At 35.2% G+C, this 12,188-nt stretch overlaps 1 protein-coding gene across 1 annotated transcript in view; it reads right to left on the minus strand.

The window, feature by feature from the left end:
• LOC308695115 (uncharacterized protein) overlaps window positions 1–10,102 on the minus strand; it is a gene marked incomplete at its 3' end in the record, with an annotated part of 120,033 nt that extends 109,931 nt beyond the window's left edge. The window contains exons 1-7 of the mRNA XM_081373092.1: window positions 9,928–10,102; window positions 7,688–8,014; window positions 4,861–5,205; window positions 4,647–4,775; window positions 2,653–2,682; window positions 1,110–1,133; window positions 908–937 (exon numbers count right to left, since the gene is read on the minus strand). Coding sequence (XP_081229218.1) covers window positions 908–937; window positions 1,110–1,133; window positions 2,653–2,682; window positions 4,647–4,775; window positions 4,861–5,205; window positions 7,688–8,014; window positions 9,928–9,973 — 931 coding nt within the window. The 5' untranslated portion in view covers window positions 9,974–10,102. The remainder of the gene's footprint in view (window positions 1–907; window positions 938–1,109; window positions 1,134–2,652; window positions 2,683–4,646; window positions 4,776–4,860; window positions 5,206–7,687; window positions 8,015–9,927) is intronic.
• Window positions 10,103–12,188: the final 2,086 nt, after the last annotated feature.

Genomic DNA, 12,188 nt, shown 5'->3' on the forward strand with positions numbered 1-12,188 from the left:
GTCTTTTCACAGGTGATTTTGCGTCACTCTAGACACTTATAAAATCACTTATATAACAATAACTATTATAACAAAATCATATTTTGTCAGTGTTTATCACTTCATTTGCACTGACACTTCACGTGTTGTAAATCATGGTAAATCACGCTAGAAGCATGGTAAATCATAGTAAATAAATCTAAAATGTGGTGTATCAAGGTAAATCATGCTAGAATCCTGATAAATCATTCTAGAACGTGGTATATTATGGTAAATCATGCTAGAACAGGGTAAATAATGGTAAACCATGGTAAATCATGGTAAACTATGCTAGAACAGGGTAAATCATGGTAAACCATGGTAAATCATGGTAAACCATGGTAAATCATGGTAAACCATGGTAAATCATGATAAACTATAGTAAATCATGCTACAATGTGGTATATCATGGTAAATCATGCTAGAACATGGTAAATCAAGGTAAACTAAGATAAATTCATGGTCAACTATGCTAGAACAGGGTAAATCATGGTAAATCATGGTAAATCATGCTAAAACATGGTATTTTCCATCTATGATGTCAGTGGTTACATGCTTGCTAAATAAAACTTGATGTCTTTTGATGTTTTTGTGCTTAAAGGCCTTAAAGGCCTTAACTGCTTGAACCCCGATAAATGCTGCTTGCAGCTTTAATTATTATTATTATTATTATTTAAATCAACATTTTAGCAATCAGTAACGATTACTGTAATGTTGTGTATGATTTAGTCATCAGTATATAAATATCATGCAGCTCAATAAAGGACAATCACACACATCACACACAAGCAGAACTTGAAAATGATAAATACTGACTCTGAAAAATCATTTAAAAACTACAGTAGCACAATAAAGTTAATGTTTTTGTTGTATCAGCTGTAATACTTACGCAGTTGCTCTAGTTGTTTGGAGATCTCCGCTTCATGTCACATCGAAAAACAGAGATGAATGAACAGATGAGACACTGAGTGATTCTTCATGAGCTTCTAATAATCACTTCTACATGACTTTATATTAATGATCAGTAACAATTACAGTAAAGTTGTGTGTGAACATTAAAGCATAATGTAACTTAACTTAATGAAACTTACGTATTTCTTTTTCACAGTCCTCGGCTTCGTGTTACAGCAGAACATAGAAACAGAAATAAGGAGATTATTAGTGAGAATATCCTGTGTGATTCTTCATGAGCTTCATCATTTGCATTACTTTATATTAATGATCAGTAACAATTACAGTAATGTTGTATGTGTGAACATTAGTTAAATCCATCATTAATGTGAAATTTATGTAAACACTACAAATGACTAATGCTTGACCCCTAATAACACAAATAGACATAATCAAACACAGATCTTTATGAAGTTGTTGTAAATTCACACACACACACACACACACACACACACACACACACACACACACACACACACACACACACACACACACACACACACACACACACACACACACACACACACACACACACACACACACTTAGACGGCGTTTTTATTAATGAAAACAAAGCTTTTTGAAAACGCACTCCAAAGTGGATACATTTGAAAACGCCATTTTCACATTGTAGTGTGTGGACTGTGAAACCAGTGGTATTTAAAAGCGATGACGTAAATTTAGTCATGTGATGCATATTGTACCAATAGATATTCATGTTTATACAATATTGTTGTTGAGTATTGCGATAACAATATTATGTGTGATATAACATTTACCTAGAGAAATGCAATAAAAACAAAAAAGTAATCATTTATATATGTAATGATCATATTAAAATAAACAGATAGGCTAATAGATATTCTTCTGATTTTCATAAGAATATCTCAGTTTTTTATGGCTGTATGGACAGACAGTCAACATACTCTATAAAACCAGCCAGAAGGAAGGCTGGAGTAACATGATCAAAATCCCCAGATATTACAATATCAAAATGCCTCTGGATGACGAGTATGAAAGTAATTAGGAAAAAAATAAAACAGATAATATCATGCATCTGAAGCTTTAATTAAATACTGAGCAACAGTGTGTATTAGATTTTATTTTGTATAAATATCGCTTACTCGCAGGACTCAAGTTGAGCGTGCATGCGCAGTTACTTTCCACAAAGGCACACTTCACTTTTTTGTTCAAATAATCCTTAAGTGTGTAAATGTATAACTTTCTTCAATTTAATTGAAATTTGTAATTAAAATAAATAAAAAGTAACTGTATTTTAAAGTTTTCAATTAGACAGCCGTGCGTTAAAATTACCCCAAAGTGTCCAACCTACTCTAATACTGTTAAAACCTGTTTACATGTGAACAAGGGCTCTGCAACATGAAAGAAAGCTATTATTTGTAACATGTACATGAAAAATTGTATTGAGCCAATTCCTGTATTACGCCCAAATCACTAAATCCGTATGTCACATGTTTTATGTCATTCAGTCATGAGTATATTAATATCACGCAGCTCAATACTGGACAGTCACACAGTTCATTAATTACTGTACTAAATCAAATGCAGGCAAAACATATGGTTAAAAAATAAGAAATATAGCCTATGGAAACTATTTTGTACATTTAAATTGTACTGTCGCACAATAAAGCGAACTTTTTCTCTGTATCAGCTGTAATACTTACACATTTTCTTTAGTTTTTCCGAGATCTTTGCTTCGTGTCACAGCAGCACATAGAAACAGAAATGAGGAGATTATAAGTGAATGAACAGATGAAAGATCATTTTTACTTTAAAATACTTACCTATTTCATTTTCACAGCCCTTCGCTTCATGTCACAGCAGCACATAGAAACAGAAATGAGGAACAGATGAAGAAACACTGAGAAGATACTGTGCGATAATCACTTCATCTTAATGGTCTCTCTCAATTACAGTAACGTCGTGTGTTAAAGTCACCATTAAATCACAACTGACAGTTTTTTTAAGCAATGCTTATTTGCATATTTTATATCTTCAGTCAAATGCTCCGAACAAACATAATCCTCTGATGTGATCCGAAATGCCATAAAAAAAGGAACAAGTGAATATTTAATTTTTTTTATGTTTTTATTTTATTTTTTGTTTTATATACTCCAAACTATTGTCTAAATTACCGGATGAATGTGTAATGCACTAGACACACAGACGTATTAAAAAATATATATATGGTTTTCAGTTCATTTATGAACTATTGTTTCAGTTTTAACACTTACCCAGTTCTGTTTCATTGATTTTGGCTTCGCGTCACAGCAGCACATAGAAACAGAAATGAGGAGACTTTATATTAATGATCAGTAACAATTATGCTACAGTAAATTTGTTTGCAATATACATTATTTCCATCATCATGCATCAGTAAAATCCATCATTAATGTGATTTAACAAAATAAACAATGCAGTAAAACTTCACAAAACAGCTCCATTTGTTAACATTATTTCACTAGTGCATACTTATCATTTACTAAAGTGTCACCAACAATACTTATCACTGAATTTATTGGTTAATATTAATTTATATATATTTAAAAATTACTTCAGTGGTGTGTGACACCTGTAATGTTTTATATCAAACAATAAAGCGAAGTTTTCTGTTGCTGTATCAGCTTTAATACTTACACAAGTGTTTGGAGAGATTCGCTTCATGACACAACAACACATTGAAACAGAAAAGAGGAGATTCAAAATGAGTGATCAGGTAAACATGTTAATGTCCGTGATTTTAGTATGATTTTCTTTGATTTTACTGATTTAACAGGTTAATTGAGAAGAATAAGCCCGATCAAGAATCAGACACGGGTATGGAAGCTTGTTTTCGGTGCAAAATATATAAAAACAATTTATTTATATCTTACAATTCTGACCATATATTACGCAATGCGAGTTGGAAAGTCAGAATTGTGAGTTTTTAATCACACATTTCTGACTTTATGATTCACAATTGTGAATTAAACAAAAATGGCAGAATTGTGAGATGCAAACTCACAATTGCGAGGGAAAAAAGGCAGAGTAGTGCGATAAAGAGTGAAAATGACCTTTATTTATTTTATTTTTTATCTAGTGCCGGAAACACTTCCATACACGGGTGAGGATTTACAAATTAGTAATGAAGTAAAAACACTTTGTTAATGTCTACCACTGGTTGTATATGATTCAGTCATCAGTATATTAAATCCATGCCACTCAATACTGGACAATCACAAATAATTTAAACCACGCTTATCAGCTGTAACACTTACACAATTGCTCTAGTTGTTTGGAGATCTTCGCTTCACGTCACAGCCGCACATCGAAACAGAAATGAGATTATAAGTGAGTGTGTTATAAACAGCGATTCATTCATGAGTTTATTAATGTCATGCAGCTCAATACTGGATAATCACACACTTCATTACAGCACTGAATCAAACTAGCAGAACTTGTGGTGAAAATGATAAATATTGAGTCTGAAAAATCATTTATAATCTACAGTAGCACAATAAAGTAAATTGTTTTGTTTTATCAGCTGTAATACTTACGCAGTTGCTCTAGTCGTTTGGAGATCTCCGCTTCATGTCGGCGGCACATCAAAACAGAGATGAATGAACAGATGAGACACTGAGAAGACACTGAGTGATTCTTCATCATCTGGATGACTTACGTATGAGTTTCTTGAGTTCAGAATCGCGGCGTCGACAGTAAATCCCGACACCAGCAGCCGCCGCAGCCACCGCCGCCAGCATCAGAACAACACATATCCCTGCCACCACTCCTGGAGGAAGACCTGGCACTGAAGAGACGAAGAGACACCTGGATCAACTCAAGTACTAACAGACGCTAGTGTTTCAGAGCTGTGCTGAAAGAATACAACTCACCAGAGACAGTAACAGTGAATCTCTTGAATAAGATCCGTCTGTCACTAATGATCTTTAGTCTGAATTCTCCAGCATGTTCAGTTTCAAGGTCAGTGATGGTCAGAGATCCAGTGTTAATGTCCATCTTCAGTCTGTTCCTGAATCTCCCATCGTCACCATCATAGTGTGAGGCATGACTGTCTTCTGTATCGCCTTTCGCAATTAGAGATCCTTCAGCTCCAAATCTCCACAGTATTAGATCGCGTTTCTGCAGTTCAGTGTCAATGTGTAGAGTCTCAGAGTTTCCCTTTGTGGCTAACAATGCCTTTATTTCCTCATTATCTTCAACAGACTTGAGTGGAGATTCTGCAAAAATAATATCTCATAATGTCATAACTGTTGGTTATATATTCTCACAAATAGAGATCGAACGGTGTGAAAATGTAATATCACGATTATCAATATTATCACGGTTTATTCAAATGAGATGAAAATGGTCTAAAAGGGCCGATACACTCACTGAAAAGTTTTCTATTTGAAAATCAACAAACAACAAATAAAATTAGCAGCTCTATGCACTTCTTTAAAGCTGCAGTAAGTGACTTTTTTGTGTTAAAAATTTACAAAATGTATATAATGAGTGAGTATCACTACGATACGCCTATAATAGTGTTTATATGGACTATTTTATATGGGTCGGTGCCGCTGCGGAGGAAGCCACGTCTCCATTACCCTTCAAATTGCGCAAACTGAAATTGTGAATTGAAAATACGACCAATGGAAACACATCAATAGGCGTGTTTCCATTACAGATTTGCGCAAAACTTTTGCGATTTTTTTCTGAATGTCAACAAAAAACTATTGCGAAATGACGGCGTTTCCATTAACCGATATTATGCGACTAAAACTTAATTTTTTCCTCTTGCGATCAGTAAAATCATTCCAAAAACCATGGCGACAGACGCTGGTAGGTTTATTTACTGTATCCCAGCCACTGCACTGGCCATTATTATTAATGGAGACGTATGTGTGTTTTAAAAAGCATTTACCAATCATTAATGGTAAAGGACGACCCTTATACTTGTGAGCGGCACATATGAGGAGTTTCTGGGTGTTTCTCCCTCAGATCTGCTTCAAGGTCTTGATTGTGGCATTTATTTGAGGTTTATAATCCATTATTCCTGTAATTCTTTTGTCTTTTATGAATTTAATAAAGAACTCTTGTCTCCTCTTTTGTCCAAACACACCGTGTCATTGCGTCAGGTAACCTGTAAATGCACAAAAACAGTTTCCATTGCAGTTTTGCGAAATACATCTTTTTCGAATTGCCTGAAAACCACCTCATGCGAGCGCAAAAACTTTTTTGCGATAAATGGGAGTTTTTGCGAATATTACGTGTTTCCATTGGGCGTATTTTCAATTCGCAATTTCAATTTGCACAATTTGAAGGGTAATGGAAACGTGGCTAATTTCACAAAACCTACCATATACTGCAAAAAAGTTTTTACGCTCGCATGAGGCGGTTTTTCAGGCAATTCGAAAAAGAAATGTTTCGCAAAACTGCAAAGTTTTTTACTATTTACAGGTCACCTGACGCAAGTTTATAATGCATTAAGGATGACGCGGTGTGTTTGGACAGAAGACAAGACAGAGCTCTTTATTAAACTCATAAAAGACAAAATAATTACGGGAATACTGGATTCTAAGCGACAAAGAAATGCCACAATTAGTCAAGATCATGAAGCAGAAATAGGGAGAAACACCAGAAACGCCTCATATGTGCCGCTCACAGTATATGGGGATTTACTCTCCATTAATGCTTGGAAAACACGCCTACGTCTCCTTCCATTAATAATAATGGCTAGTGCGGTGACTGAGATTACATAAACCTACCAACATCCATTGCCATAATTGTTGGAATGACTAAAAAATTGCGTTTCAGTCGCATAACATCGGTTAAAGGAAATGGTGTCATTTCGCAATAGTGTTTTTTTTTTTCCGACATTTGGAAAATATCACAAAAGATTTGCGCAATTTTTTAATGGAAACGCGGCTATAGACATTATCCCTTTAGAACGTGAAGCTAAAAATAGTATTTTTTTTTTCACATATTTAGATTTTTTGACTGCAAATTTCTAAAACAATATCCTATCTTTATGTGCAAGGTGTCATCTTTTTCAGAGAAAAATTAGCTTTCAACAAATTACAGTTATTGACCATTACTGTGTGTGGTGAGTTTGTAAATAGAATTTAAATAGACACACACACACACACACAAAAAAAAGAGAAAGAATAAATTTACTGTTTTTTATTTAGAAAAAAAAAAAAATCAGGAACGAAAGAAACTAACACTTTAAAGTTGAATAATGAACTATAATACATATATACAAGTCTTTATTGTAACACTGGGTTGCACAGTTTTCATTCAGGACACTTTTTTCATACACGCACACATACACATGCTAAGATACGTGGAAGAGTAACGGCCATCCGCCGCCCAAGTTTAATTAAAAATCATCCCAATCCCCTCTTCTGCTGTCAACCCAAAACACTCTAACCTGCCGCACTCCGTATCATTCTGTTCAAATCCTTCCTTCTCGCTCTGCCAGAAAGCTATATTTCTTGCTTATCGTCAGCAAATGACAGCTCATTCGCTGACGATAAGCATGAAATATTGCCGTATATTGCCGAAAAGCGCATGTTGTTAACTGTCAGGGCCAATTTGAATGGTTTTGATAGTGCAAACGGTCGAAGAGTTCCGGTAAAATGAATACAGAGGACGCACTCTCTCGTTTCATTCAAATGCAACTTGCCTACACACAAAGAAGTTCAGATTTAATTTACTCACCTTTCACAATAACTTTGAATGTCTTGGATTGGGTCCCTACACTGCTGATACTCTCTACCATATATTCACCAGAGTGTTTGATTCTGATGTTCCAGATGGTGAGAAAGCCAGTTTGATCCAAATTAAGTCTGCCACTAAACATCATCATCAACTTCACATCACTGTATTCAACTTTGCCAGTTGCTTTGTTAATTGTTGCTATCCTAGTCTCGTTAATTTTCCACTCTGCAAGACCATCTCTCTGTGTTTCAGTGAAATCAGCCTGTAGAGTGAGAGAATCTCCCTCGATCGCCGTCTTCACTTCATCTGGATCGACATCAAACACGCCTGCAGAACAAATGGAATCAAAAATGAAAATGGAAACTTCTCTCATCATTTACTAAACTTGTTGGAACTTGTTGTTCCAAACCTGTTTTTCAATTTTCTGTTGAACACAGCAGATATTTGAAAGAATGCTGGTAACCAAACAGTTGGTGGTGGCCATTGACTTCCATAAACTTCATAGAAAAAAAATATAATAGAACAAGTTTCCATAAACTTTTTATTCATCAATGAATCATGAAAAAAGTAACGCGGGTTCCAATCAAATATTAAGCAGCACAACTTTCGAATCTGAAATTGATAATAAATCAGCATATCATAATGATTTCTGACACTGAAGTTCACTATTTATTAAGAATCAGTCTATGGTTAATTTATAGAGTGAAGACTTAATTTCTTTTTTGAATGCTACTGTTAAATAGACCTATTGTAGCTGCAAAAATAAAGCACTGTTTATTTTTTTTTATTATTATTTTATAGTATTTGTTAAATTGTTTTTAATTTGAATTTTTGCTTTTTTTTTAATCACAAAGATAAAATTAAATTAAATATCTGTATTATTAAATTACATTTTTTTTTTTTTAAATGACTCCTATCACGAAATATGATTTTGGTCATCCCAACCTGTTCAGAATTGTAAAAGGTTAGCGAATGTTAACATGATTGATAATAATGTGCTTGTTGCAAACCTCTCTGTTAGCGCGTTCACACTGACATGCAATTCTTCTTATTTATTTATTTTTAAAATAAAGGAGAGGGAATGGTCAAAAAGCAGGGCAGGAACATGCTGGTCAAATGAGTTTTTTTATTTTTATTATTAATTTATAAAACAATGAATTATAAATTATGTTATATTTTTCAATTGCTTTTATTGTTTTAGTTTTTTTTTTCCCTGTGGTATCGATTCAGTATTGAGGTATTTTAATCTGATATCATATCACAGTCATAATTTTGGTATCGTGACAACACTAATCTACAAGATGTATGTTTTGTTTGCTCATCTGCACTACGTCTCTAGGACGTTTCCTGTTAGATGTCATCTAGACATTTAGAAGATGTCTTTAAGATGTTTGAGATTTAGAATGCATGTAAAACTGCTTTTCTAAGACGTTTATTAGATGTTTTTACACAGCAGATGCTTTCGAGATTAACAGATCTTTAACAGACATCTTACGTTTACATCTTACAGACATTTACTCTGAAGGTATTCAATATTTTTCATAATATAAAGTAATAAATTATGCAAAAGCAAAAAAAAAAAAAAAAAAGAAAAAAAAAATCACGCTAAGTCTAATGCAGTGTAATGCCATCAAATCCAGTCCACACAACAATGCTCTCCTGCTGGTTAAACTACAACACTTAGTTTTTTACATTTTGAAATGCAATCAATTACTTCATTGTACCACACGGCACTAGGGTTGTAGTATAACCAGCAGGAGAGCAGTGATGTGTGTGTGTACTGTGTGTGTGAACTGAATTTGGTGACAGTACATTGTGTTACTGTGAAGATATTGAATATTTTCATAATAAAAACTCATTAAATTATGCAAAAGCAAATTATGCAAATTATGCAAACTAAATGATATAGTATAACCAGTAGGAGATTACTGATGTGTAAACTGAATTTAATGGCACTACAGTGTGTAGCATTGAAGTTATTGATCCGGGAAACTCGAATCTATGTTGTCAACTTTAATGAACTAGTTTCCTTTAAAGCAGAACATTTCGTTTATGTTTGGAGGATAGGTTCCTATAAAACTGTAAATTAATGAGTCAAGCACATCATCAATCATTGGTCTAATATGTAGTTTAAAATGCGTACTTCATAAGCAAAGGCATTTAAAGACAACACTTGCCACACCTGCCAGGTAGAAAGAGAAACCGAAAGCATTGCAGAAAACCAGAATTCAAACACTTACCTTCTATGACGAAGCAAAATATACAAACAGAAAACACGATCTTCATTTTGATGAGAAGTTGAGTGAAAGGTGAGTTTGATAAGGACGATTGTGGCTATTAATCTCCTCCGTGTGATTTGAGTGTTTGAGATTCCTGAACCGCGCCCACCGCCGTAATCCCGCACTGCGCATGCGCAATCGCTCCTGTGACTGGGCCGTCTTAAATGTTGTTAGTTTGGGGGAGAGCTGTGAAAACAAGACCCAGGTTAATGAATGGCAATGAATATTATATATGTTCTGTTGTATGATGAATATTTATGTAATGATGCTGAAGATTATATGATTATTATGTATAGCCTACTGTATACAAATATAAAGTAATTTATGTTAATATTCACCTCCGGAAGCACATGGTAGACTCCATGTGGGGGAATGTGAGTATTTCTGTGAGTGTGTTACCTGCACTGAAGCTTTCCTATCAGTTAGTCGGGTGCACTAACAAGGGCCCTAAACAAACAGATACAGTATTCTCAAGCAGTCAACTCTCACTAGCTGGCCTCACACGCAATGTGTATGTCTATTTATCAAAGAAGAAGCGCAACAAATTAAAGCGAAGATGATGAACGAACGACAAGGAAGGACATAAAACGAACACACATACACAAGAATAAATACAAACAAGGATTTGTTGTTAGTTTCCAACAGCACAGCAGCTCCAGACAAACAGTGACACACAAAACTGTCCTGTTACTATAGCTAACATTACAACAACAGCATATCTTGTTTCTGTGAAAACCAGTGTTACTAACATATGAAACGGAATCAAAGCAACATCCGAGTCGGTTATCAGGCCTTCCCGCTTCGCTCTCTCCAGCGCTGGAAAGCTTTGCTAATATTAATGCGGGTCCTAAAGCTCTTTCTGATCATAACCCTTCATTTTCCAGTGATTTCTTCTGAGCTTTTCTCTTTGGTAATGTCTCTCAGCCATCTCTCTTTCTACAGCCTTTCTTCAAATCTCCCTCTTGCTCGCTCTCTCTCCTCCATACACCCCTTAATGCTGATTGGCTACACATTTGTTGTTGTGTCTGGTTGTGTTGGTTCGACCAACTTTCAAACAGCGTTTTTACAATATCGCTTACCCCACCTTTAAAGGGTTCACAACTGGAAGCTTTTCAACACGTTGTACGTTATGGCCATCTAGTGGTCAAACCAAACTGATAACATCTGATGTTTCACAGCTAGTTCTACAGCTGGTTCTCTTATCTGTGATTTTATTAACTATTCTGTAAAGCACTTTGAATTACCCCTGTGTATTAAATGTGCTACATAAATCAACATGCCGTGCCTACAGTTTTACTATAGTAAAACCATGGTTACATTTACATTTATCTGACGCTTTTATCCAAAGCGACTTACAATTGCTATACATGTCAGAGGTCGCACGCCTCTGGAGCAACTAGGGGTTAAGTGTCTTGCTCAGGGACACATTGGTGTCTCACAGTGGATTCGAACCCGGGTCTCTCACACCAAAGGCATGTGTCTTATCCACTGCACTATCACCACCCCTTTTTGGTTAATTTCCATAGGTTAAGGGTACATATCCCACATGAAAAAAATTCTATAATAATTTATAGTAAAATTTCTCTAGTAAATACAATAGTACGGAGCCCCTAAAGGGACGTGGTGGTGGAAAATTGTTTAAGTTGGGATCATTTTTATTTATTTTTTTCAAATCTTTTGCGTTCCCATGCAAAACTTCTCAGACAGACACTCGGACATACACTTCCTGTTTAATGTCCCGCTGGCAGTGTTTCAGAGCTCCGTACGTTAATGGACCGTTTCATAGTGTTTGAACTTGGACTCAAATATAAAGAAATGCGGTCAGTGCTTAACTCAAGGAGTTCAGTGAAGTTGGCAATAGGCTATTCGAACTGGCCCGGCCTAGCCCACCCAATCAAAGGCTTGGCCCACCCTGGCCCCACACCACATAACAGCCAATCACAAAATTGGTGCGATATTCAATTCAGCTCAAGATACGTTATTTTCGAATTTCTGCCCAACCCCCTCTTTTTTTCCCCTCCGAGACGGACAGACTTAGCTCATTCACTTCGCAACCTTTTAGGTAAACAGACGTGCTGAATTATAAAGCAATAAACGACAGTTAACAGCCAATTAACTTTATTAGAACTGTTAGTGAACTTGATTACCACACTATAGTACCTTAATAAAATACAACATGTACAGATTTCTTGTTCCGAAAGGACAAAAGAAAACCACTTTAG

Source organism: Scardinius erythrophthalmus, assembly GCF_964197995.2.
Source record: "Scardinius erythrophthalmus genome assembly, chromosome: 1".
In the NCBI taxonomy this organism is placed as follows: Eukaryota; Metazoa; Chordata; class Actinopteri; order Cypriniformes; family Leuciscidae; genus Scardinius; species Scardinius erythrophthalmus.